At 58.4% G+C, this 26,262-nt stretch overlaps 2 protein-coding genes across 9 annotated transcripts; both read right to left on the bottom strand.

The window, feature by feature from the left end:
* Positions 1 to 272: 272 nt before the first annotated feature.
* On the bottom strand, positions 273 to 6,127 carry GPT (glutamic--pyruvic transaminase). Of its 3 annotated transcripts, none has more exons than XM_072950035.1 (12): positions 5,996 to 6,127; positions 2,833 to 2,978; positions 2,607 to 2,696; positions 2,422 to 2,530; positions 2,148 to 2,281; positions 1,768 to 2,011; positions 1,556 to 1,635; positions 1,344 to 1,480; positions 1,071 to 1,245; positions 806 to 961; positions 596 to 708; positions 273 to 525 (listed from the first exon to the last, which is right to left on the bottom strand). In XM_072950035.1, exons 2-12 carry the CDS (start codon positions 2,956 to 2,958, stop codon positions 435 to 437), a joined length of 1,455 nt encoding a protein of 484 aa, XP_072806136.1. In that variant the 5' UTR covers positions 2,959 to 2,978; positions 5,996 to 6,127; the 3' UTR covers positions 273 to 434. The 3 variants fall into 3 exon arrangements, with proteins under 3 accessions (XP_072806136.1, XP_072806135.1, XP_006211266.2); XM_072950034.1 differs by lacking the exon at positions 5,996 to 6,127 and adding an exon at positions 3,489 to 5,006; XM_006211204.4 differs by lacking the exon at positions 5,996 to 6,127 and having other exon boundaries at positions 2,833 to 5,006.
* PPP1R16A (protein phosphatase 1 regulatory subunit 16A) lies at positions 5,153 to 26,224 on the bottom strand. 6 transcript variants are annotated; one of them, XM_072950030.1, is made up of 13 exons: positions 26,090 to 26,221; positions 12,787 to 12,989; positions 10,225 to 10,525; positions 9,551 to 9,827; positions 8,501 to 8,571; positions 8,278 to 8,423; positions 7,143 to 7,246; positions 6,944 to 7,068; positions 6,728 to 6,853; positions 6,573 to 6,648; positions 6,365 to 6,494; positions 5,996 to 6,161; positions 5,153 to 5,721 (listed from the first exon to the last, which is right to left on the bottom strand). In XM_072950030.1, exons 2-13 carry the CDS (start codon positions 12,846 to 12,848, stop codon positions 5,347 to 5,349), a joined length of 1,959 nt encoding a protein of 652 aa, XP_072806131.1. In that variant the 5' UTR covers positions 12,849 to 12,989; positions 26,090 to 26,221; the 3' UTR covers positions 5,153 to 5,346. The 6 variants fall into 6 exon arrangements, with proteins under 6 accessions (XP_072806131.1, XP_072806132.1, XP_072806133.1 ...); XM_072950031.1 differs by lacking the exon at positions 12,787 to 12,989 and adding an exon at positions 24,715 to 24,858 and having other exon boundaries at positions 26,090 to 26,202; XM_072950032.1 differs by lacking the exon at positions 12,787 to 12,989 and having other exon boundaries at positions 26,090 to 26,224.
* Positions 26,225 to 26,262: the final 38 nt, after the last annotated feature.

Below are 26,262 nucleotides of genomic sequence, written 5' to 3'. Positions count from 1 at the left end.
GAATGCTAGGCATGCGCTTTACCACCTGAGCTATACCCTCCCCCAGCTTAACCTCCTAATTCTTATGTGAATGTTTGCCGGTGTCTGGCCCAAGACCTGTGACCAGGGTGGAGACCCAGCCAGTGGCAGGTGTGGTGTCTGTAGAAGGTAACCTCCTGTGGAAGCCCTCCTTGACCACTCCTTCTGGGTCCCCCAGACCTGCACAGAAAAGCAGTCAGGAGTGGACAAAGGTGGGGGAGGGGTATACAGGAGTGCACACAGCCTCCAAGAAGTCAGGCCATCTGGTAGCTTTATTAAAGGCCTGCAGAGGGGCAGGGGCCCAGCCCCACAGGCAGCAGGAGCAAATCCAGAGGACTCCAGAGACCCCTCAGAATCCTGAGCACTGTCAGTCCAGGGTCGTCCCTGCCGGCCCAGCCTGGCCCCCAGCGGCGTCCTCAGGAGAACTCGCGGGTGAACCTGGCGTGGAACTGCTTCAGCTTCTCCAGCAGGGGCCGCAGCTTCTCCATGGGGGGCAGAATGGTCATCCTGAAAGGGAGGAGAAGGTAAGCGAACGAGGTGGGGGTCGCAGAGAAGGGCAGTACAGGCCAGGCCTCACCGGAAGTGGTAGGTGCCTTCCCTCTGCCCGAAGCCGCTCCCGGGCACCACGCAGATGCCAGTCTCCTCCAGAAGGCGCTGGCAGAAGAACATGTCGGGAGCCAGGCCGAGCTCCTGGGGGCGAGCAGGCAGTCAGGCCGGGGAGTCCCAGGCTCCGCCCTCCCCATGGGCCCCGCTCCGGCCCACCCTGCCTGGCCACTGGGCTACAGACCTGAGCGCGCCTCACCGCGCGGGGGGGCAGCTGCACGCGCGGGAAGGAGTACATGGCGCCCTGCACCGGGTTGCAGCGGATGCCGGGAGCCTGGTTGAAGACCTGCTCCGTGAGCTTGGCCTTGGCTGCCAGCTCAGCCAGCACCGCTCGCCTCTCCTGCGGCCATGGAGGGAGGGCAGATCAGGCCGAGCTGGGGGCACGACGCCCCCAGCCCTCGTCTGTCCCCAACTCTGTTGCCTCGACCCCCTCGGCTGCTCTCACTCACAGCCTGGAACTGCGTGAAGGAGGGGTCAGAAGGCGCGGGCGGGCTGACCACCATGTCGAGCAGGACCTGGCCGGGCGTGGTCGGGCACAGCCGCACGCTTCTCAGTTTCAGCAGCTGCTGCTTCACCATGGCGTCCATGTTCACCACCTCCACGTAGCCGCCGCGGAAGCCGCACCTGTGAAGGGACGGCAGGCATCGAGGCTGGGCCGGCGGGGAGGTGAGCCTGGCCTCAGCTGGGGTTCGCGAGCCCCTGCCCTCCCAGCCCCCACGCACTCGCCCATGTAGCCCTTGGAGATCGAGTGGAAGGAGGCGAGTTCCTGCTGCACCGCGTATGGCGGCCCCATCTCCATGAGCACCTTCTTGAACGAGTGGAACTGTGAGCCCTCGGCGTACACATTGTCCTGGTACACCTGGACAGGTGGACAGGAGTCATGGGGTGCCTACTATGTCCTCCTCCCCGTGCCCACGGGTGCCCCTGCCAGCACCTCATCAGCCAACAGGAACAGCCTCTCCTCGAAGGCGAAGCGGATCATGTCCTCGATGCACTCGCGGGTCTGCACATGCCCTGGGGCGTGGGGAGTGCGACAAGTATGGGGTGAGCTCGGGGTGGGTGGGGCTGTGAGGGGCAGGCCGACCCAGGGGCAGCAGGGCAGGGACACGCGTTCAGGCCCTGGCAGTGGGCGGGGGACGGGCGCACCTGTGGGATTGCCAGGGTTGATGACGCACAGCACGCGGGGGCGGCAGTGGTCACGTGCCTGGTGCAGCGCTCGCCGCAGCTCGGCCACATCGACCGCCCAGGCGCGCTCCTCGTCCAGGTAGTAGTCCACCTGCACGGCGTTGAGCTCGGCCAGCGCGGCGGAGTAGAGTGGATACTGAGGGATGGGGATGAGCACACCCGTGCGCGTGCGACCCTCACCGGTCACCAGCAACTCTAGCACCGTCTGTGGGTGGGATGGGGAGGCATAGTTGGCCTGGCCAAAGGCCGCACCCGTCCCCCCGCCCTGTGCCAGGATGAGCTGGACCCGCCCAGCTGCGCACAAGGAGCCACGGTGGCTTCCTGCACTGGCCCCGGCCTACCACGATGGCGTCGGTGGCTCCCATGGACAGGAAGATGTTATTGGGGTCGGCGGGAATGCCTCCGTCGCGCCGCTCAATGTACTGCGCCACATCCTCACGGATCAGCTGGATGCCAGAGCTGATGCTGTAGGCCCCTGGGCCAGGGCAGGACAGGGGGTGGGGGCATTTAAAGTGAGGTCCCCTTGCAGTCCTCCCAGAAAGATCCACCCCTCTCCTGGGAAGGCCTCTCCAGCTCCTGCTCCTCCCAGGGACTTGGACAGGTTCTGGCACTCACCGAGGCTGTGGCCCCCGCAGGCCTGTAAGATGCGCTCCGCCCTTCTCTTGGCATCCTCGGGGAAGTCTGGGCTGTTCAGGAGATCAGGGTAGATGCAGAGGGCCAGGACCTGGGAGGAGCGAGTGCTGAGGCTGGGGGCACACAGGCTGACCAGGGAGGGACGCTGGGGCAGTGCTGAGCCTCACCTGGCGCAGGAAGGTGATAGGCTTCTGCCCCATGGCCTGTGCATCCCCGACGTTGGCGCGGATGACCTCAGTGAAGGGCTTCTTTACACCCTGGGAGGGATGGGGCATGGGCAGCGAGAATGGACCTTAATAGTCCCACAGGCCCTTGTCCCATGGGACACTGGGGATGGGCTGCCTCAGCTGCCCAGGTGTATCCTGAAGGCAGCGGTGGGGTCCAGGGCCTTACCTGGCGCAGCTCTGCCTCCAGCTCCAGCGCACGCAGAACGATGGGGCCTCGCACGGCGTACTCCAGCCTCTGGACACACGGGTTCATGGTGTCCAGCGTCAGTACCTTCTCCCTCAGTACGTTCATTGCAGCCTGGTTGTGGTCACCTGCTCTCGAGGCCATGACACAGCTCAGACCAGGCAGGGAGGAGGCTCAGGAGGCAGCAAGATCCAGAAATGGGAATAAGAGAAGCCAGGTCCAGGCTGGCGGACCAGGGCTGGGAAACGGGGAGCCTGGGAAGGGGGCTTAAGGCGAGAGAGCACCCTCTGCACTGCAGCCTCCTGACCCCACTGAAAGGGACAGAGAAGGCTGCAGAAGTAGCTAGGGCCACAGGCCCCGCCTCACTTGTCTGGGCACAGTTCTGCCCCAGGGAGCCACAGGGAGTGGGTGAGAAGGCAGGCGGGGCTCGGGGTGAGGCCCAGTGCCCGCCCAGTGTCCCCATGACAGGGGAGCAGGAGACTCACATAGGGGGTAGGGACAGACGGAAGGTTCAAGCTCTGAGGGCCTGGGCCTGGGGGAGGGGAGAGGAGGGGAGCTGAGCACCCTGAGGGGATGGCAGAGCTGGGTAGGGCTGAACCCTGAGGGGAGAAGGAAGCCTGGGGCCCCTGGAGATTTACCCTAGGAGGGCTCGACCTAGGCCCAGCCCTCTCGGACCCCCCATCTTTGCTGAGGCTGGCCGGCCTGTCTCCCAGGTAACTGAGCCAGGCCACAGGAATCCTGGGGCTGTCGGGGGAGGGGAGTGAGGTGGTCAGACTTGTGGGGTTCCATCTGCCCTCTTGTGCTGAGGACTGTGGCTCAGAGGCCATAAGAGCCCTGTGGTTGGACCTTGGTCCCCCATCAGGGCTGCAAGGCTGGAATCTCTGGGTCGGGGTGTTGGGGGAGGGGACAGGGGAACTCCGGGCTTTCCCAGGGCCCTTGGACACCTCAGCTGCTCTGGGCCGCTGCTGTCCTGCGCTTTCTCCAATCCTGCACCAGCCTGGGGCTGCCCTTGGGGCCACACCGCAGGCAGGGTGACCTAAGCTCCCCTTCCCTGTTGCTCCTGATTGGTGGAGAGAGGGACGTGAGCCATGATAAGCCCTCAGGCCCCACCTCCACAGGCCCTGCAGGGAGCTGATAGGCCGTGCCTAGGGTGGCCGCCCCAGCGCCGGTATCTGACCGTGCTGAGGGTCAGGGAGCAGGCCCTCAGCTGAGCTGGGCTGTGGGCAGCTGGTCAGGCCTGAGCCGGAGCCTTGGCTGCAGCTCCTACTCCCACTGGCTGGAGAGGAACCACAGAGCCCCAGGTGGCTGGCCTCTCACCTTGCGCCTCTGGCTCCGCCGCCACCTCTGCCACCTCTGCCTCCCAGAGCGCAGGCCCACCCACCCTGCTGGCCCCCAGGCCGGAGCACAGGTTAATATGGGCCCAGCCCCAGGCGGAGCCAGCCCTCACCCGCCCCCTGGCAGCAGGGTCCAAGTGGCAGCTGTGGTGACAAGTGAACCTTGGGCAGCTGCACCACAACACATTCTAAATTTAACCGGCAGCCTACCCCGGACTCTCCCCTAGCCCTGCTGAGAACACCTCTCCAGCCACTGATGCTTAGGGAAGGGCAGGCCTGTGGACACTGGGCAGACCAGGTCAGCGTCCAGCAGGGGAGAAGGTGACCTAAGTCCATGCCACCCAGCACTGGTGGCCATGCCAAGCAGCCTGCCATGGGCATGAGCTGGCAGGGCCCCCATCCCTCCCAAGTGAGGCCCCTAAGGGGCCCCATGATCATGACACATTGTTCCTGGTCAGCTCAGAGGCCGAGAGGCCAGCTGTTGGCCTTCTTGGCTGGCCAGGCGGAAGCTGGCAGCCAGGCCCTGGGATCAGGGCTGCGTGCCAGGAATGGGGGACCCACCCAGCCAGGGAGGTTTCTGATGCAAGCCATCTACCACTCTGCCCCTCTGGGCCAAGAGTCTCATGGAAAATACCCTCTCCCTTTCCAAGCCAGGATCCCTGCCACTCCAGTGTGGATGCCCCCAGCCCGAGCCCCCAAGGACTGTCTTTCCAAAGCAACGTGTTCCCCTCAAGAAAGCAGAGTTACACAGGAGCCTCCAGGAGGCTGGGGAGGCAGGGTGCAGTGAAGGCCAGGCTTCTTGTCCAGGGGCCATGGGCCTCACGCCCACGCAGGGTTGGGCAATACAGGTGAGCCCAGCAAGCACCTACAGGTCTCAGGTGCTCACGGACAAGCACACCCAGGCCTAGCAACACAACAGCTCCCCATCATGGAAACGGGGGCCCAGCTGAGACACATGACAAGGCAGGTAGCAGAGCGAACAGCCCTTTATCCAGTCACAGGATGAAACTAGGTCTCTGCAGCCAGGTGCCTCCCAGGTGTAACTTCTGTCCCTGGTCCATCTAAGGGAGGAGGCTAGCGTTCTGGCTGGGGGCACACATCAGGGTCTGCAGAGCAGGGGCCCTGAGGCAGCAAGACCTTCACCTCCCTGAGAACCAGCCCTTCACATGAGCAGGCAGCACGGCCTCTTCTCCACAGGGACCTCCTCCGAGGGGGCTGTGAGCTTCAGCAAGGGCGGGTCCCCACCGGCCCCAGGGCCCTCCTCTGGCTGGCGGGTCTCAGAGTCCACAGGCAGGCCCGACTCAGCGGCCTCAGGCCCCTCGAGTTGGGGACGCTGCAGCTTGGCGACGGCCCGCTGGCGCTTGAGCTCTGCCAGGGTGTGGTGGGCCTTGGCCCGGACCAGGGCGTCGGGGGGGGTGCCCTCTGGGGAGCTTTGCCGGTAGGAAACACTTTGGTCCAGCCGCTTAGAGTACAGGTGCCGCCCTGGGGGGCCCCCGACGCGGCCGTTGTGTGGCCGGGCCACCTCAGGGTCCTCCTCCTGTGTGGGGAGCACAGGACCCAGAGGCTGTCAGGAGGGTCCTCTGCGGCCCAGGGCTCCAGGCTGTGGGCAGTATGGGGACAGAAACAAGGGCCAGGGCAGTGGTGACCCCTCTGGGGCACTAGCCTGGCACATGGGCCAGGGTTACTGGTCTCACCAGCTCCTGAGGCCGGTGCAGAGGGAGAACTGAAGTACCAAGGTCAGGCTGTGCCCTGTGCCATGCAGCAAGGCAGGGCCTGATCTGACCTCTGGGGCAGGCCCAGGCAGGGCTCACCTCGCGGGGTGGCAGCCGCAGCTCTGCGTCTGTCTGGCGGTCCTCATCCTCATCGGGCAGCTCCGGGCTGGCGGGTGCTGGCTGTTGCCACACGATGGCTTCCTGGGCATGCTCCTTGCGGTACAGGCTGGTACGCTGGGTCAGGCTCACCCGCCTCACCACCTTCCTGGGGGGAGGGCAGGGGGGAGGTGGGGGGAGGCCGCTGCCCACCCACGGACTCTCCCGGGCCCCAGCTGGCACCTTGGCCTGCCAGCTGACAGTGAGGACAAAGCCCAGGCCAGAGCCCACGGGGTGGGGGTGCCCAAGGGGCTGGGGACAGGGCCTGTGCCGGGGGGGGGGGGCCTTGAGGGTGGCAGGACTGGAACTCACCCCCGGCTGCCCGCACTGGAGGCGCGGCGGCGCAGCAGAGAGCGCTGGCGGCCCTGGGCACGCAGGAGCGCGTCGTGCTTGTGCTTCAGCTCTAGCAGCTTGGCCCGTACCTCCTCGTCCCCACACACGTCTGGGGAGAAGTGGGCGCAGGTTCACGGGTGCCCTCCTGCCTGTCCCCCACACTAGGAGCACCCAGCTCCCGGCTCACCGAGAGGCGTCTCGTCCGTCAGGGACTTTCCATTCAGGTCAGCCCCGTGAGCCACCAGCAGCTCCACCAGGTGCACCTGTGGAGGGTTAGCCCAGCAGCTGAAGGCTCTGGAGCCAAGGAGCCCACCTTGGCCCAGCGCCCTACCCGGCACTCACCTGTCCCCAGTAGGCCGCGGCATGTAGTGGCTCCCAGCCATCGTGGTCCTTGGCGTTCAGACTAGCCCGGTGTTCCAGCAGCAGGGCAGCTACCTTGCTGAACCCATTGGCTGCAGCAATGTGGAGCTGCAGGAACACCGCCAACCCCTGAGTCCAGGCCCCATGCCAGCCCAGCAGCCACCTCCCCGGCCCAGTGCCTCGGGGCCACATCCTCACCAAGGTAGCCCCATGGTCCTGGGGGGCATCGAGGTCGGCTCCCGCCTGTAGCAGGCTCCGGATATCATCCAGCATGTGCAGCTCTGGCAAGGCGCGGGCCTGCTCGATGCCGTCCTGGGTGATGCCTGCAAGGCAGTGGGCTCAGAGCTAGCACCTCCAGCACCACCCATGGTGCATGGGTGGGCGGGGCCGCACTCACCGCGGTTGGCCATGGCCGTCTCGAGGCAGTCCAGCGTCTGCTCATCTTCACACAGGTCATAGGGCATGTTTCCGTCGGTGTTGACTGCCAGGAGGTCAGCACCCCTGCAGGGAGGACAAACGAGGTGCTGGTCATAGGACACTTCTCCCTGCAGTGAGACCCCCAGTCCCCTCTCAGAGGTCCCACCTCAACAGAGGCCCTCAGCTGACAGCTGGCTGCCCTGCAGGACTGTATGGAGCTGACCTGAAGGAGACCCAGATTTCAGCTGCTGCAGTGACTATGAGGCTGCCCCTTGGCCCTAGACTGCCCTTGGGCCAGGTGGGCTGTCCTGCAGTCCCCACCCATGTCTGCGCTCTGGGTTCCTGACAGCCATCTGCCCCGTGAACACATGGTGGGCCCACCTGCCACAAGGGGGTGCCAGGACTCTTGGGGGCCCAGGCAGCAAAAGGCGGTGTGAGGAGAGCTGGTGCCGGGGTGGGGGGGCCCGCAGAGCTGCAAGGGGCAGGAAGGGAGGGAGGAGCCGAGGGAGCACCCAAAACACAAGGGTGGGTGCCCACTATGAGCAGGAGTGTAGTGGGGCCGGGGCTGCCCTGCACCCACACGCCCCGCAATGCCTGGGCGGCTCCAAGGATAGCCTGAGCCCCTGACTACCTGCCTGACTAGAGGGTCAGAGCTGAGGGGCCATAGGGGGGACCCGGATCCTGGAGAAGCTGAGCACCCTCTCCGTTCACCGAGGCAGGTATTCAGAGCTGAGTCCTGTTCTGCCCTCCTTGTTAATGGCCCGGCCTGTGTCCAGGTCCCCCCGCCTTGTGACTCTGACCTGAACAGCACTTCTCTGTGCAGACCCTGGTGTAAATAGCCTGGCAGGCAGAGGACCCATTGCCCTGCCCTGAGTTTGTGCTCCTTCGGAAGAGGGGGCACGGTGGGGCAGCATCGACACCTCTGCCCAATCCTGCTCTCCACACCAGGGATAAGTGGGGACACAAGGGGCCGAAGGCCAGGAACACTTTCCCACAGAGGCGATCCCTGGGCTGACCCACCATCTGCAAGGAAGGCCCTGCCTGCCCCAGGCCCCTGCAGCCCCTCCCTGACAGAGAGGCCCACTCTGGCCACACCTGCTCCCAGTGGGCCCTACCGAGCAATGAGCAGCTCCACCAGGTGCAGGTGGCCGCAGGTGGCTGCGGCATGCAGGGGTGTCCAACACTCACTGTCTCGGGCATTGACCTTGGCCCCGGCCTCCAGGAGCTGCTGCACCATCTCCCGGAAGTCATCGATGCAGCTCTGCAAAGCACACAGCCTGAGTGCCAGAGCCCCAGCCCTGGGCACCCTCCCCTCCTCCCACCTCTGGCGTGGCTGACCTGATGCAGGGCCGTCAGGCCATCCTCATTGGCCAGGTCAGGGCTAACCCCACTCTCGAGGAAGTGGCGGACTGCAGGAGGGAAGGTGGTGCAGTCAGGATACAGGAACAGTGGGCCTACTCAGGCCCCCGACCCAAGGGCACCTGGGCTGCCCGCCAGGCTACAGCCAGGAGAACAGAGGAGGGTAAGGGAGGTGGCAGGATGGACACCAAGCCCAGGCCAAGGGCTCAGGAGCTAGGGCCCAGCAAGGCACGGACGGCAGCCTCCTTCCCGACATCCAGCAGGGCCCCTCTGCGATCACGGCATTCCAGCCCTCAGACTCCCAGAACAGGCCCCTCCCGTGTAAGAGCAGTCCAAACCATCCCACTCTGCCTGGGGCGCTAGCACCCTCACAACTAGCAGGCCACTCCATTCACACTCATGCCCCTTCTTGGGGACCCCCCACCCCTGCAGCCCAGAGAGTGGGCCCAGGGTGCCCAGGCCTGGCTCCCCAGCCGTGCTCCGCAGGGGGACACAGACACACCCTCCCCGGTGCCCCTACCCCTGCTCCCTGGGCGCTGGCCTGAGGCACACCCACCCAGCCCTCCTCCCTTCCCCGCCTCCTCTTGCCCTCTGCACCCTGGCTTCTACAGCAGAGGCCCCTGTCCTCGAGGGAGGCAGGAAGAGCCCTCAAGAGCCTCCCTGGAGAAGCAGCGGTGCTGTGAGCCTGTGGGCACAGGGAAGGAACAGGAAGCCAGCCACAAGCTCAGGCCTGTTCTCTGGGGAGGTTCTAATGGGAAGTCAGAGGCTGAGCCAGGCCAGCCAGTGGGGGAGCCCTGTTCCCTGAGCTCTAACCTGCTGAGGTGTGCATTACTGTCCTACTTGACAGAGGCTGAGGCTCAGGACCTAAGCAGGTAGTGGCCAGGACTCTCCTGAGCAACGCCCAGCACCCTGGCAACACCCCCAGCCCACTTGAGCTGAGGCTGGACTGCCCACCACTTGGGGCCTGCTCCGGGGTAACAGAGACAGGGCTACCGCCCGTACCCCAACCCAGGGCTCAGCCACACTCACCTTCCTCCAGGTCATTTCGGGCAGCCGCCTCTAGCAAGGCCACACTCGGAGGGAAGAGGACCCGCTTCTGCAGCCTGCCAGTCACCTCCTTCTGCTCCCTCCAGCCCTTTTTGCCCTGGGCCTCCTTCTCAGCCTGGGCCCACATCTTCACCTGATGGGCACGCCGCTTCTGAGCATGCTTCAGCCGCTCCTGTGTGCTCATCCTGCCCACCGTGGGCATCTCTGCCAGGAGCTCCAGGTGCTCTGCCATGACCAGAGCTGCCTGCCTGGGGGTCTGCTGGGGGCACCAGACGGGGGAGCACAGGGGCCAGGCTGGGCCTGAGGGGTGGGGCGGCTGGCTGGACTGGCACCCTCCGGGGCATCCCCTCCCCAAGGTTCAATGCCCTCTGCCCCTGGCAAGGCTGGGTCAGGAGGCGTCACACCGTGACCTGGCCCAGGCAGTCGTGAGGGGCACAGGCCCCAGGCACCTTGGCTGCTCACTGGGCAGAGCCTCCCTCCCTCTAGGGGTCAGGGTGTACAGCCTGTGGGAAACAACCCAGGACCTGGCCAATGTCAGTCCAGGGTCTGAAACTAATTGCCCAGATAACAGAGCTGCAGCCCCTGGCACCTCGCCACGGGGGAAGGGAGGGCAGGGCAATAGGCAGAGGCCCCTGGGAGTCCTAAGAGCCCCTCACCTTCCAGGCCTTAGGAGGCTGGGTGGGGCCTGGGAGCAGCCATGGCTGGCACCTCCTCCCCATCTGCTGGGGGTCAGGGCTAACGAGGAGGTGTGGCAGGAGGGCAGGCTCAGCAGCCGGAGAGGCCTGGGCCGGGTGTGTCCAGAGTCCTGGGGTCCCGGTCCCCAGTGCCCAGGGTGAGGCTTCCCTAAGCGGCCAGGGCACTGCCGGTATGGAGGGCCTGGCAACTGTGTCTCCAGGAGGGCCTCCCCTTCGGAGAAGCCAGGCGACCAAGCTGCTGACAGCAGGGGCTCCCACGGCCCTGAGGGGAAACAAGGCAGCACATCAAGGCTGGCTCCCAGGGTGGTCAGGCGAGGGTCCCAGCAGGCCCTGCCCTGTGTGAGGCACCCCGCCGGCAGCCAGCACTGCTGGACCACAGTCTCCGGCAGAGGGGAGGGGCTTGCCCTGCCCCTGTTCTGGCTCACACACTCAGCGGTTCCAGAAAGGGATCTGCTGGCTGTGCAGCTGAAAGGGAGCAGGAAGGACTTCCCTTCCTTGTCCCCAGGCTGGGCTGGGATGGCCAGTCACCTTCTCCTTGGGCTCTCCCATAACTGCCCTTCCTCCCCGGCCTCTTGGGCCTCAGGCCTCCTTGCTTCTCGGCAGCTGAGGGTGCAGGGCACAGCCAGTCCCAACCAGCACCCCAGCTCCTCGCCACCCAGAGTCCAGAAGGAAGTCCTTGCCAGGCTTTCCAGCTCAGGCCAGACAATGCCTCAGCCATCCTGGGCTGCAATAAAAGCCCTGGTCCTTTGAACACAGGCATAAAGGGGCTGCCTGACTTGGAATCTCTCGAACAAGCAGGCAGAGGGGCTGGCATGGCCCAGCCTGCCCAGCATCCCTGGTGTGGTCACTCGGCATGGTTGTGGGACACTCCTCAGGAGGTCACGGCCCTTCTCCACCTAGAAAGAACCCACCCACAGCTCAGCTTGCCCACCAGGAGTCCACACTCTAATGCGGCCAGACCCTGCATGACCCTGCATCTAGATACTGATGCAGCCTTCCTCTGGCCAGACTTGTACTCAAGGATCTCAGTGATCTCTGGAAGGGGACTGTCCTGGGCCAGATCAAATCAGGTCAGGTCCCTGCTGCTCCAAGACCCTAGTGTACCTGGGGACTTGCTTTACAGGTCCGACCTGCCCTGGACTTTGCCTGTGCTCCAGCTATCCCCTCTGGGAGCCTGACCTCAGAGGCTCCCTGGGGACAGGACAGAGGACCAGCAAAGCCCAGGAAAGAGCTTTCCAGGCAGCATTCTGCTCTGGGCAGCCTGCCCCCAGCTGGCCACCTGTGCAGATTGCTGGGGCCAGAGCAGTCATGAGCTGTCCAGACCTCCAGCCCGGATTCCCCAAGTCCTGCCCTTGCCTCGGAGACACAACTTCCCCACTGAGACAGGCAGGAGGCCGGTGCAGGCACCCTGCCAGCTCCCCATCTATGAGGATGGGGGTAGGTCCCAGACCACACCCAGGGCACACAGAGCCTGCACGCTCTTCCCTGCTGGCCACTCACGGCTCCCTCGCATTCCCCCTGAGGGAGCTGGCATCCCCTCCAGCCTGCACGCGGGGGTCTTCATCTCTCTGGAGTAAGGCTCTGGAGCTACCTGAATGGTCCACCCCAAAAGACCACAAGGAAGGAGCAAGGTACACTGCATTCTGCTCAGCGACACCCCTCCCTGTCTCCAGCCATGGGAGGGGAAGGGGACCCAGAGAGAACACCCTCCTACCCTGTCCAAGAGGGAGGAAGCCCCCCGCTGCCAGGCTAAGGCTGCCAAGCAGAGTGGGCTCACAGGGTCTCAGGGACCAGTTTTACTTCTCCAAGACAGACACCAACATCAGAGCCAGTCTGATTTTGTTGTGTTTAAGAAGCTTTAGGAAACATCCTCCCTCTCAACATTTTATGGAAGAAAAGAGATCCTGACGCCCAAGTCCTATAGAAAACAACCTAGAATAACCAGCTTTTCAAATTGAATAGATGTTGTGTTGTGGTTTTCTCATTTTGAAGAATATTCATGAAAAGTCACCCTGGGGCACCCTCTGGACAGCCTCAATCCACCCCGTGCCGGCCCGAGTCCACGGGCACAGGCTCCAGCTACAGAGCTGCTCCCTGCGGCCCCCAACGCCCTGGCAGCACAGACACAGACCCTGCTGGGCTACAGCAACTCAGACGGGGCCTCAGCACCCTACCCTGGGTTCCACCTTCCTGAAGCCCTGGGTTCTCTCTGGGCCCTCTCAGCGGCATTCCTTGCTGGAAGTTGCCTGAGGGCGGTCTCTGTGTGACCTTGGGCAGGTCCTTGGGCCACTGGACTGCCTCCTCTGAGAGACACATGACCCCAGGGAGTCCCAGGACCCCACTCAGTGGGCATCCCATCCCAGGACAGTCTCCACAAGTGGCACCTGGCACCCCCCAGGCCAAGCCATCAGCTCTCAAGCCCCAGACCCCCAGACTCTGCCCACTGCCCCTCCCCGAGCCCCACTCAGCCGCTTCCTCCCAACCATGCGGTCAGGCAATGGCCCCCAGAGCTGGGCAACTCACCCCTCAGCTGAGACACAAAGGCCAGGGCAGCTCAGCGGAGTCCCAGCAAATGACCACCGCATCACCCCCAGGCCCAGGGGGCTGAGCCAAGCGGCTGCTGCCTCCGTCTGCAGGGGCTGCCCCAAGCCTCCCTGGAATGTCAGACTGAGATAATCCGGGCGATTTTTCCAGTTCTCAGCTCCACTCCACGTGGTAGTGCAAGCCTGAGGTGGGAGGAGGCTTCTGGAGGGACCGCGGCCACTACCCCACATCCTCTCAGCCCACACCACCAAGCCAGCCCCAGAGACTGTGCTGGGAATACCACCCGACACCTGGCTGATGGGACCCCTAGGTGGACAGACCCGGACTGGCCAGGGTATCTCGGCAGCCCCTCCTCCACAGGTCCCAGTCACGATCCCCATTTTCAACACAGGGAGACCGAGGCCACGACTAAACCCAGGGTCCCCTGTTAACAACTCCACCATACAGCCTCATGCCCTCTTCACGACATCTGTGTAAGAACCAGAGACAGTGTAGCAGGAGCCCAGAGCCTGTCGCCTTGCTCACCCAGAGACAAGGAGGCTGTGCCTTGTGCAGAGAGGACAGGAGAGGCGAGGCGGATGTGTTAGAGAACGCCCAGCCCCGTGCCCACCGCCTGTCAGGTTTGGGGACTTCACATCCCTGTTTTGCTCAAGGCTTGTCAGAGTGGGTTCCTGTAACTTTCAATCAAAAGAACTGGTTCCATCTGTGGCATCACGGGAATAGCCAAATCACCACTGCTGGTGACTCTGGGGAAAGTGTGTTGTAACAGACCCACACATGGTGCCCGTCAGCAGCGAGCTCGTCCAGATGTCACAGGCCATGGCCTGAGACACGCTGGCCAAAGCCACGACCCAAAGCTGTCCCTGCCTGGGTCCCAGGAGCATCACAGATCCCCGGGGACAGCACCTGTGGCCAGGCCTCCAGGGACATGCCTGGCCTCATCCAAGGGCCAAGCCCAGCACCAGCCCACCTGGCTCACCTGGGGAGACTCCTGGTCCCGCCACCTGTCCGGCCCCGACCCCAGGCACCAGGGCCCCACAGCAGCCCCCCCAGCAGATGGGGGCTGGATGTTGAGAGCACTATCTGCCCAGCTGGCCTCTCCCACCAAAGGACAAGCTCACTGAGGACACATTCCTGCATGTCTCTCAGCCATGGGCCAGAATCTGGAGGAGGGCCCTAGGTCAGTCAATGCGGCCGAGTGGACGAGCTCAGGCCTGAGGTGCCCTGGGCCCGCGCTGTTAACCTTGTCCAGTCGGGGAAGGAGCCCTCAAATGTGACAGGGGCAGCGCCAGGCCCGGAGGTGGCTGGGCCCCTGCCCTGGAGGACAGGACATGGTTTACAACAGGCACTTGCCTGGCACAGAGTGGGGGCCAGGAGGGGACCAGGAGGACAGCTGGCCACTGAGGGAGCAGTCTGGGGAGCTGGCAGCAGATCAGGAGGGCTGAAGTGTGAGCAGCAGGGACAGTAAGGCCCAGGGGCTGAGCCAGCAGGCGGGGGCTACTTGCACTGGCAGGAGGAGCAGGCCATCACTGTGGTATGATGGGAGTACAGAGCAGCTCCCCCCAGGTGCACTCGCCTGCCCCCTGCAAGCATGTTCTGGATCGTTCTAGAAGCTAATCGCGCAGCACTACCATTGGGCCCCTTGCTGCAGCAGCCCTTACGACAAAAACACCGGACGTGACCTACGTGTTTGTCAAATGGTCATAAATAAGCCTCCGAGGGTTTATGAGGAAGCTTTCCAGGCACCACCGTGGCTAGGTCGCTAAGTAACTGTTCAGTGAAGAGAAAAACATACAAAATCTGTACATGATAAGCTACCTTTTGTGTAAAGAAGGAACAAAAAAGAATGCACATACACATCTATGTAAGAAACACAGGAGAGATGGGACAAGTGATGAGAAGTGCCACCGGGAGGGCGGAGGGCAGGTGGGGGCCGTGGAGGGCAGGTGGGGGGGCGTGGAGAGCAGGGGGAGCCGCGGAGGGCAGGTCGGGGGCGCGGAGGACAGGTGGAGGACGTGGAAGGCAGGTGGGGGCCATGGAGGGCAGGTGGAGGACGTGGAGGGCAGGTGGGGGTCACGGAGGGCAGGTGGGCGGCACGAGCCCTGGGGGTTGCATGGTTTCCGAGCCGTGTGAAGGTAAACCTCTTTGAAACAACTCCTAAGTGCTGTTTAGGGAGGGCAGGTGTGAGCACACCTGCTGGGTATCAGGTAGGGCCTTGCAAGGCAGAGATGTCGAGGGGACAGTAGAAGAACTGGCCTCGGCCCAAAAGGCCGCGGGAGCCACAGGGGCTCTCAAACGACTAAGGGTGTGCCCAGATCCGGGGACTAGGGGGCCTCACGGAGAGACACTGGGGCCCGCATGCCTACCCAGCAGGGGATGGACACGAGAGGCCAAGAGTAAGAGGATGAGGGCTGGATAGGCTGTTGGATGCAAGGAAAGGGGCAGCAAGGGGCACACAGAGGAAGGAGGGCCCTCAGAAGTGGGACCGAGCCGTGTCTGAGGTAAGCAGGGGCCAGGAAGCCCAGAAGCGAGCAGTCAGCAGAGGTACAAACAGGAGAGCCAGAATGGCCACGCAGGGCCCCCGGGGAAAGCCTGCTTGAAAGGACGGCAGGTGGCCACCTGGAACCACAGAGAAGGACCCTGCCTCTCCTCACAGCAAAATCAATTCCAGAAGGACCACAGACACAGCTGCAAGGAAAACAAGACCCAAGGAGTACGAGGAGGAGGCGGGCAGGAGCACCTGCGCAGCTGCAGCAGAGGGGGCCTTCTGAGCTCGACACACAACCCAGAAACCAAAACCATTCGACTCACTAGATTCTTCAAACATCTGCACTGTAAAAACCAAAACAAAACCTACAAAATCAGAAGGCAGATGGTCAACCAGGTAAAAACATTTACAACAAACACGACAAACAGGTCCTCATGTCAACTGTGATGGCATTGAAAAGAGCAGAATCCCATTAAAAACACCCAGGCAGAGGCTCCCTGAAAGTTCACACAAGCCAACGAGAAGCAGGACACGAGTGCGGACAGCACATGGGGCTGGACCACAGAGACAGGATGCCAGCCCCCAAGAATGCCCATGAGGCGTCCACCACAGTGCAGAAGGCCTTAGACCCGCTATGTCAAGAAACTGCCCCGCCCCACACACCTCTGAACCGCAGAATGCAGTGCTGACAGGTGAACTTCCAGGTGGGGCCGCGGCCATGCTCCGTGCTGCCTCACTGTCACCATTCCCAGGTGTGGGGCTCTAAGTTTTCTGCCTTTTGCTGAGCAGCAGTCCACTACATGCCTGTACCCTCACTTACATAGCCTGCTACCTGAGGGACGGGGCAGTGGGCGTGGGCCTGTGAAAGAGGCTGTTGTGAATGCCCTGTACGCAGACCCTGGTGCACAGCAGGCTACACAACATGACTCAATGGATGGCACAGCTATTTCCAAGCGCTGCACCAATTTATACTCCCATCAGCAAGGGAGAAACATCCCAGCTGCTTTACAGATGACATATTCTTTCTGTCAGTCTGGTGCACGGGCAGTGGTATCTTCCCACATTCAATGTGCAGTTCTCTGGGCATTAATTGGGTGAGATATCTTTCCAAAGACAAGTCTCCTATATTCTCTTCTAAAAGCAGGAGAGTTTGTGCCCCACTCAGGTCTGCAGTCCACTAGGGGCTGATGTTTGTAGACAAAGTAGGGATCTGTGCTGGTTTTAAAATATGCCCGTAAAGTACTTGATACATCTCCCTTCAGAAGGTGGGGCCTGACTCCCCTCCCCTTGAATGTGGACTGCACTGAGTGACTGGCTTACGATGAACAGAGTACGACAGAGCGCACAGCGTGTGCCGCCCAAGGTGAGGGGGTGAGGGGCACTGCGACTTCCTCCTAGCTTTCTTTTCGGTCCCTCGCACTGGGGAAGCCAGCCCGTGTCATGAGGACTCGAGCCGGGCCCCGGGGCTGGTGAGGGAGCCCCCTCGAAAGCAGACCCTCCTGCCAGGGGAGCCTGCAGCAGGTGCATGAGTCCCAGGCAGGGCGTCAGCCACGCTGCACCCCGGAGCCCGACTCGCAGAGACTGCGAGATTACAAATTGGTTTCAAGCCGCTGTATCTAGGGGGCAGTGTGTTGCCAGTCAGTATATGTCTAGTACAGGCCCCAAGTTCCTTCCTCGGCCACGTCTATACCCAGCTGCCCCAGCGCCATTACGTAAAAGCGGCTTCTCCCCACTGCTCTGCAGTGCCACCCTGGCAGTAAATTAGTTCCTACAAATATGCAGGCTTCGTAACACGTCTCCCCTCTGGCGCCCCAGCCCTCTTTGGGGGCAGGGGTGCTGGCCGGCCTACTCCCTCTGGGCTTCTGGTCTCAGCTTCCTTTCTGACCCTAATGTGAGGTCTATGTCCTTTCTCGTGGGTCTCAATTCACATCACGCTTCCTCAGCAGAACGCTCAGCAGCAGAACCACGCGAACCTGGAGCTACTCTGTGGCTGGGACACAGGAGTGAGCTTCATCCGGCTCAGGTGCACTTGCCCGGCCAAGGCTCCTGGGAGGGGGCCCGTGTGGACCACTCCACAAGGGGAGGGGTCTCCCCCCAAATCAGGGAGGTTCCAAATCTCCCTCCTCCATTTCCTTCCCCTTGCCACCCAGCTCTGAAATAAATCTACTAACTCACAGCAACGTGTCAGAAACCTCACTGGCCAAATGAAAGAAGTCAGCAGCTGGAGGTATCTGCATTTGCAAAGAGACTCCTGGGGAACTGAGGACAAAAGCCGGCCCATAGCCAGGAGGAGGAAGGACTGGGGCTTCCTTCCCAGAGGCAGGGCCACAGGCTGTAGTCAGCACTTTAGCCTGGTGCTCTGATGGGCCACAACCCCACTGCATAGATTTGGAAATTAAGGTCTGTCAAGTACAGCAGTGTCCAAACAAAACCACAAAAGTGGGCTTTGGAGGGGCCAGCGTGGTAACCCTGGGTCAGCTCTGCCTCAAAACTTCCCCACAAGGACGTGGGGCCTGGGGGCAGGCAGTGCTAAGGGCTCTGAGGGCCAGGATGCTGCCAGGAGCACAGGGCCCCAGGGCTCTGGAAGGAAGAGGCACTTAGGCTACGCAGCCTTAGAAGAGCTGTGTGGGTCTAGATGGCCAACTGAGTACATGTGTCCCCACAATGAGACCCCCACAAACCTAGGGGCACCCAGAAGAGAGTTTATGAACAGTTTACACACTCCTGCAGGCTGATGGAAGCAGGGCGGGAGCCCCAGGGCAGAGGAGGCCTGCACAGGAGGCGTCCAGGGAACGACCCAAGGCCAGAGACACTCCAACATATGAAAAAGGGGACTTCTTCACATGTGACACACAACGCAGCAGAGTCCCGTGATCCTGAAGCCAGATCAGAACACTATTCCTCTAAGGGTACAAGGCCACTGGGGCCACTGGTGAGACACAGTCTGTGCACACAGCCCGGCTCTGCAGACAGAAAGGCTGACATCTTTCCCAACTGCCGCACTGCAGGACAGTGACAGAGGCACAGAACAGAATGTGACTCTGTCAACACGCAGGCGTAAGAATCAAGGCCTGCGCCACAGAATTGAACACTGGGGCTCAGATATTCGTCACCAGTGTCACAGCAGCATTAGTCACAATAGCTGAAAAGCAAAAACAACTCAAATGTCCATCGACAGATGAATAAATAAACTGTGGCAGATACATACAATGGAATATTCAGCCACAACAAGGAATGAAATCCTGATAAGTGCTACAAACGTATGATTTCCCCTTACATGAGGCACTTGGAATAGGTAAATTCAGAGAAAACAGAATGCTGGTTGCCAGGGGCTGGGGGAGGGGAGTAAGGAAGAAGTGTTGAATGGACAGTTTCTGCTTCAGGTGATTAAAAATTTCTGGAAATAGAAAGTGATGATAGTTGTGCAACACTCTGAATGTATTTAACGCTAAAAAAAATTAATTCAACAAGACAGACCACATGCTGAAACGTAACACAAGATACAATAATTTTACAAGGAATGGAAGCACAGAGAATGCTCACTGACCAGTGGAATTAAACTAGAACACATCTGGAAAAACTCCCAAATACTGGGAAACTCTGAAGCATACTTCTAAGTAATCCACAGGCTAAGGAAGGAATCAAAATGGAAGTCAGAACCTATTTTAATCTGAATGATCATGAAAACATAACAAATACGTGAGATACAGTCACAGCAGGGCTTTGAGGGAAACTCTACCTTTGAATGCTTACTGTAACAAGAAAGGTCAAATCAATGGACCAAAGCTTCCAACTTAGTAAGAAGCTAGAAAAAGAGGAGAAAACTCAACCCAAAGGAAGTAGAAGGAAAGACTAATAAAGACAAGAACTAGTGAAATAGACAACCGAGAAAAACACTGCAACTGAAAGCTGTTCCCTTGAAAATATCGATAAAATCAATAAAAACTCCCACTAAACAGACCAAGAGCAGCCAAAAACTACCAATTTCATGAAAGAAAAATGGGGACTTCACTACAGATCCAACAGACAATGAAAAGGATAAAAATGGGAATGTTCTGAACAATTTATGATAATAAACTTAACAACTTAGGTCGGGGGTGGACAAAATATAGCCCATGGGCCAGATCAGTCCACCGTCTGTTTTTGCAAGTGAAGTTTAATTAGGAGACAGACACGCTCACTTGTTCATGCAGCATCTATGACTGTTTTGCTACAGTAAGAGTTAAGTGGCTACAACAGAGACCACGTGAAAAGCCTAAAATATGTCCTGTTTGGCCCTCTATAGAAAAAAGTTGCCATGCTTGACTTATGATGAATAGGCAAATTACCCAAGTGAAGCAAATTATCAAAATGGGCTCAAGAAGAAATAGAAAATCTGAACAGTGGTGTATCTATTGGATGAATTAAATCTGCCCTTAAAATTTTTCCCACAGAGAAACTCCAAGCCCAGATGGCTCTACTGGCAAATTTAATCAGACTCTTTGAAGATAAAGTAATACAGAATCTACAAAATGCTTTCTGACAACAGAAGAGAAAGAAACACATCACAGCTCCTTTTGTGAGACCAGTATTACCCTGACTCCAAAACCAAAGACATGACAAGAATACTACAGACTGATTTCTTCATGAACAGCTGCAAAAATCCTTTCTAAAATGTTACCCAATTGAATCCAGCAATATATAAGAAGGCTACTACATCTGACCAGGTGGTTTATTCCAGGAGTGAAAGATTGGCTTAACATTTTAAAAATCAACATAGTTTACTATTTTAAAAAATACAATCAAATCAATAGAAACAGGAAAAGCATTTGGGAAAATTCAAAAATCCACTCATGGTTTTTAAAAAATTAGAAAACTAGGAATAGAAAGAAAATTCCTCAACCTGATAAAGGGCATCTCCAGAAACCTAGTTAAACCCTGCCTAACAGTGAACAATTGAACACTTTCTCCCCAGGACTGGCAGCAAGACAAGGATAGCTACTCTCACCACTCCTGCTGGACACTGTACTCAAGTCCTAGCCAATGCACGAAGGCAAGAAACAAAAAGCACACAGATTAGAAAGGAAGATGTAAACCTCTTTAGCTGCAGAAGGCATACAGCAAAATATGTAGAAGATACGTAGAAAGTCTTTTAAAATCTGTATTAGGGTGACTAAAATAAATAGGTATATTTAGCAAGGTTCTGGCTACAAGGACATGTCAAAGTCGAATTTATGTCTGCACTGGAAACAAATGACTGGAAAATGTAAAATGTTAAATACGTCATTTACAAAATTAGTATCACAAAACATGGAATACTGTGACACCCCCTTCAAATGACAGAGTCTAACCTCTTCCGCTTGAATGTGGGTTGGACTTAGTGCCTCACTTCTGACACAATGAAGATGCATAGCTTCAGGGACCAGGGCCCAAAAGGCAAAGCAGCCTCTCATTTGTGCTCTGGGACCTTGGCCCTGAGGACACTGGCTCTGGTGCTGACATAAGGAGTCTAGTAAAGGGCCACGGGTGGGAACCGTGTCCTCCTGAGGACAGCCGTGGGAGGGTGCCCCGGCAAGCCCACCCCACAGCCCAGCCCAGCCCTCAAATGACCAGCCTGGCTGATCGTCCCAACTGCAACCACAGGAGACCCTGAACTGGAACACCCCAGCTAAGCCATTTTAAATTCCTGACCTACAGCAGCTATGAGATAGTAAACATATATTGTTTTAATTCAGTATATTTTAGGGTAATCGGTTATATACCAATACATAATTAATACAGAGACCTAAATAAACGGAGAAATAGGTACCATGCTCTGTATACTGTCCAAATGTCAATTCTCCTCCAGATATATCTGTAGCTTTAATACAATTGCAATCAAAATGCCAGTAAGCCTTTTTGGACAAATTGACAAGCTAATTCTAAAATTTAGATAGAACTGCATAGTATCTTGAAGAGCCAAAAATGATCTGAAAAAGAAACATCAAGTTGGAGAATTAACACTACTCAATCTCAAGCCTCCTTATAAAGCTACAATAGTCAAACCTGTGGGATCCTAGCAAGATCAACAAACAGACTAGAGAATCCAGAAACACCCCACACATACTGTCATGACTTTCAACAAAGGTGTTAGGTAATACAATGCGAGCAGGCTCGTCTTCAAAAACGGGCATTGGAATGACTGGGTATCCATGGAAAACAATGAACAATGACCCTTGACCTCTACTACACCATGAAAGAACACAAACCACGAAGAAAAAAACTGACAAACTGGACTTCATTAAAAGTGAAAGTGTCTGCTGCTCAAGACACTGATAAGAAAAAAGTCAAGCCACAGACTGTGAGAACGTATTTGCAACATGTTTATCTAGCCTAGGACTTGCATCCTGAATATATTAAGAATTCTGAAAGCCTGAGAAGAACAACCCATTTTTTAAGGGGAAAAGATTTGGACACGTCACAAAAGATAAATGGTCACTACAATAAGTACACGGAAAGTTGTTCAACACCAGGCGTCAGCGAGGAAAGGCCCATCAGGGCACAAGGAGTGCGAGCGTGCACCCCAAGAATGGCTAAACTGTAAAAGGGCACCAGGAGAATGCGGGGCGCCTGGGAACGAGCAGCGGTACGACCACCTTGGAAGAGTCTGGCCCTTTCTTACCAAGTTACACACACACACCTTCACACACACCCAGCATTTCTACCATCTCAACCCAAGGGAGATAAAGCACATGTCCACACAAAACCTTGTAGACAAGAATGTTCACAGCAGTTTCATTCACAACAGCCCCAAGAGGGAAAGAATGGAAGTGTCCATCCGCAGGTAGGTGCACAGATGAAACAGTGCTATGTCTACACAGCAGAATACCAGACCATTCAGCAAGAAACAGAGTAAACTACACAGACAAGCAGCAATCTGAATGTCCAAAATGGTGTGTCTGGCCAAAGAAGCCAGACACAAAAGTGTTCATTTCATGATTCCATTTATGTGAAATTTTGAAAAAAGGGATGATGAATCTGTAGAAACAGAAAGCCACTCAGTGATTGCCTGGGGCCAGGAGGAGGGAGGGCAGACCACAAAGAGGGATGAGGGAACATTTGGGGCGACACAAATGTTCCATGTGTAAATCATGGTAGTGTTTACAGGGTGTACATATACATCTAGCAAAACCCACTGAATTATTTCATACAGGTACATTTTATTGCATGTAAATTATGCCTCAATAAAGTTTGATGTAAAAAAATGAAAATATACAACAGCAGTTTCACCCTGGCCTCTAAACCCTGCCTGGTCGGCCCCTCCCACCCGTCTCCACACTTCCCACTCAGCACCAGCCTGCTCCCTGCCCCTGCCCTCGGCATCTGGGCTCCACATTGCAGTGGCTGGGATCAGTCAAGTTCCTCGACCTCTTTTCAATCAGTTTCCACATCTGTAAATGGAACAGCGGTGCCCTCTTTATAAGGTTCTTGTAAGGATCCAGTGAGTTAACACACATGCATCTTTGGTGTTTGGCACAGGGGTTGGCAGGGTATGCCCACTGTCTGCTTCTGTGGCTCACGGGCTAAAAATGGCTTTTACCTTTTTTAATGATTGGAAAAAATAAAAACAATATTTTGTGACACATGAAAATTGTATGAAATTCAAATTTCTGGGTCTATCCATAGTTTTGTTGAAACAGCACATTACTGACGCCCTGTCTGCAGCTGCTTTTCCACAAGTTGGCAGAACAGAGACTGTGTGGCCACAAAGCCCAAAATACTTTACTCCCAGCCCATCCCAGACACACTCTGTCATCCTGATCTGCCACCTTCATCATCACTCCCACTGTGCATGAGCTGCTCCTTTGGTCTGGAAAGTTCTTCCACCAGATCTCAGGCTAGCTCTTCCCTTCTTGTCACTGAGATCTTAACTTAAACGTTACCTCCTGAGAAGTATTCTGCGGCTACCTTGTCACTCTCCTGTCTTTTCACCCTACTTTCATTTTTGACCCTATTGACTGTTTTCTTCCCTGAACCAGGTGCCTGACTTGCGGAGGCACCAGGGGAGCAGCACAGACTGAAACACAGGAGACTGTGAGCTTATGACTGAGTGGGCAGGACAGAAAAGGATATCCCTCTGTGGCGTGTGCGGCTGTGACACGTCTACTGCCCAGCCACCCTGAGCTCAGCCCAGAGGAAACACTGGTGGTCTGCCAGCCACGGCAACGCTCTGCCCCAAGCCTTGCCCACACAGGGAGGGACATTCAAACCTGCCCAGACAGTGAGCAAGGCTCTGCAGGAGCCCCACCCTTCATTTGAGTCCTGGAGTCCTGGAGGCTCCCAAGGGCCACCCACATCCACACCCTGCTCCTCCTTCCAAAATGGAAGGAGGTTCTAGCAGGTGGGTGGGGTTGAAACCTATAAAGCTTGCCACACAAAATCAACAATAGCCAAGGTCAAGGATTGCTCAAGGTCTCAGGGAGCCCCTGGCATGGGAACACAGGGCTGAGATTCGTCTCAGCCACACAGTGGTGCCGCCACCTGATCTCCACCTCCACCCTGCAGCCCCGTCCCTTTCCACTTTCCTGGACCTCCCCTGCCCCATCCACAACCTCCTGACTCTCTGCTGACCCTGCCACTTAAGCCAACTCCAATCCCCCCATCTCCCACACACACCCTCTCCTCCTTATTGGAAGCTCTTTGAAGACCCGTCTGCAGGCCCTGTCTCTGCAGCCCCACCTCCCATGCACTCCTCTGTAGCACCAGTCTGCCTGATCTCTGTCACCACCAAGGAAGGATGCAGCCCAGAATCCGCCAGGGACCGTCAGGCCTCGCAGTGTTCCTGGCAAAGGAGCCCACGCCCCTCTCCATGGGGCCCTCTCCCCAGGGAATCTGTGGAACTAGACTTTCCTGTACCTCTATGTCCTTTTTCCTCAATGTGCTGTGCTGGCAAGGATTTGCCCGAGGCCGCACAGCTTGGAAATGGTGGGGGGAGGTTCCCACCCTTCCTTCCACCACCACACAGGGATTCAGTATGGTGGTGGCATGACACACATGTGGAAAGGTGATCAGGGCTGGGGTCAGGGGGCAGAGGTTGGGGGCTAGTCTGCAAAGACAGGAGTGTTATCCTGAAGTCTGTGAGGAAGATTTCAAGGAGACTTCAAGAATCAAATCTGCATATCAGACCCATCAACCCTGGCAGGTGAGAAGGATAAAGTCAAGGGGCTGAGACAGAGCCAAGAAGATCAGTAGGAGCAAATGCTCTGAACTCAGAAGGAAATAAGGAGCCCCAGCAGCAGGCTACTGGGCAGGGGGATGGAAAGCAAGGGCCGGGATCAGGGGTATTTAGGCGGAAGTTTGGAAGGAGCCTGAAGGTGGGAAGACACTGCCAGCTAGATGTCTGGCTTTGGCCAACAGGTAGACTGTGGTAGAGGCTTTGGGCTGGGTCACCAGAGCCTCACCTGAGACTGAGTTTCCAAAACTGCATGCAGTGGAGACAAGACCCCAGCGTTGAGCCCACAGATACAAGGGCCTCCTTCCTAGCAGCCTGCCAGCTCAGGCAACCTTCTGAGGAGAGCAGAGTCTAGGATGAACCAGTGGAGAGCCTACAAGGAGGTGAGGACAGTCCTGCTAAAGCTTCCTCATCCCATTCTGAGCAAGAGCTCGGGTGGAGGGTGGGGTCAGGTAGCTGGCTCAGAGCACCACACATCCCCCAACCAGGGACTCCCAGAGCCAGCCACCAGCCCCTTAGGCAATTCAGCTCCAGGGTAGGGCTACCCTCGGTACCTCTGAAGAGAATTAGGGGGCCCAGCCAGGAGCACAAAGGCCCCTTTACACCCCTTCCAGGGAAACCCAGTCCTGCCAGGGGAGCACCTGAGGGAGCAAGGACAAGGACTGAGAGGAGCAGTGTTGTGCTCCCCTCCACCTCCACCCCCGAGGTAAGGATCCAGGAAGAAAAGGAAAGCCCAGCGCTTTGGGGAGGGCTAACTTTTCTTCAGCTTCCCTAAACCTGGAATGATTCCACACACATGTCCCCTCTCTGCACCCATGGAGATTAACCCCATAGTGGTCTCAGACTCTGCTCCAGGACAGGGAGGGGCCCCCACCAGGCATGGATACCCCCTCCCAGGCCTGGAGCACCTCGATACCAGCACAGGGCCAGGCACTTTCAACACATCAGTCACTTTTCTTGCCCTGAGATCAGTCTGTGAGCTGGAGCCCAGAATCCCCATCACAAGTGAGGTGACTTGAACCCTTGGAAGTTTCAGGAACTTGCCCCAGAAAGGCTCTAATTTCTCCTCTGGCCTAACTCCAAAGTCCACACAAAGCCTGAGCAAGTCACTTCTCTGCAGGCCTCAATTTCCTCAGCTGAAAATGGAGATAATTTTATGCTGCCTACCTGACCAACAGGTTGCAAGAATGAAAACAACTCCAGTTATAGCTAGAACGCGGAAAGCCCTGCTGGTGGCCTTCACAGCCTACCACTTCAGAAGCCTTCCTGACCCTGACATGGGCTATCCTGGGCCTCAATCACCTGAGCCCCAGTCGGGCCTGGAGACCTGTGCCCTGACTCTGGCCCCTCCCTGTCTCCCCTCTCCCCTGGAGCCCCGGCTTCCCCTCTCTCCCCAAGGCCGGCCTCCTCTCTCCGGCCCCCCTCCCCCGACCCGCGTCCGGTCCTCCGGCCCGCCGCGCCCCCACGCCCAGGGCCCGGCCTCCTCTCCCCACACCCAGCCCGGTTCTCCCCGCACTGGGGCTCGGCCTCAACTCTCCGCACCCCACCGCCACTGGCGCCCGGCCTCCTCTCCCGCCTGCAGGGCCCGGAAGTCCGCGCCTCACCTTCCGCCTCGCGCACGCAGCCACCACCCAGTCGATCGGATCCGGTCGGCGAGTCAATCGGCGCAGCTAGCCTCCCGGCGCCGCGGGGGCGGGCCCCGCGCCCGGCCCTCGCCATGGCAACGAGACACTTCCGGCCTGCAGGCCCCGAGCCGGAAGCCGCGGCGCCCGGCGGG

This window comes from Vicugna pacos, chromosome 25 (assembly GCF_048564905.1).
Source record: "Vicugna pacos chromosome 25, VicPac4, whole genome shotgun sequence".
NCBI lineage: Eukaryota > Metazoa > Chordata > Mammalia > Artiodactyla > Camelidae > Vicugna > Vicugna pacos.
Note: the sequence above shows the minus strand (reverse complement) of the source record. Positions and strands in the feature narration are given on the sequence as shown.

Coding starts and splice junctions, on each gene's coding strand:
- GPT (XM_006211204.4), bottom strand. CDS start 2,994: ATGGCCTCGAGAGCAGGTGACCACAACCAGGCTGCAATGAACGTACTG. Junction 1,636..1,767: donor CAACCCTGGCAATCCCACAG/GTGCGCCCGTCC, acceptor CCCACGCCCCAG/GGCATGTGCAGACCCGCGAG. Junction 709..805: donor GCGCGGTGAGGCGCGCTCAG/GTCTGTAGCCCA, acceptor GCTCGCCCCCAG/GAGCTCGGCCTGGCTCCCGA.
- PPP1R16A (XM_072950028.1), bottom strand. CDS start 13,250: ATGGTGGAGTTGTTAACAGGGGACCCTGGGTTTAGTCGTGGCCTCGGT. Junction 8,424..8,500: donor GCCTGACGGCCCTGCATCAG/GTCAGCCACGCC, acceptor TGTGCTTTGCAG/AGCTGCATCGATGACTTCCG. Junction 6,162..6,364: donor TCCAGTGCGGGCAGCCGGGG/GTGAGTTCCAGT, acceptor CCCTCCCCCCAG/GAAGGTGGTGAGGCGGGTGA.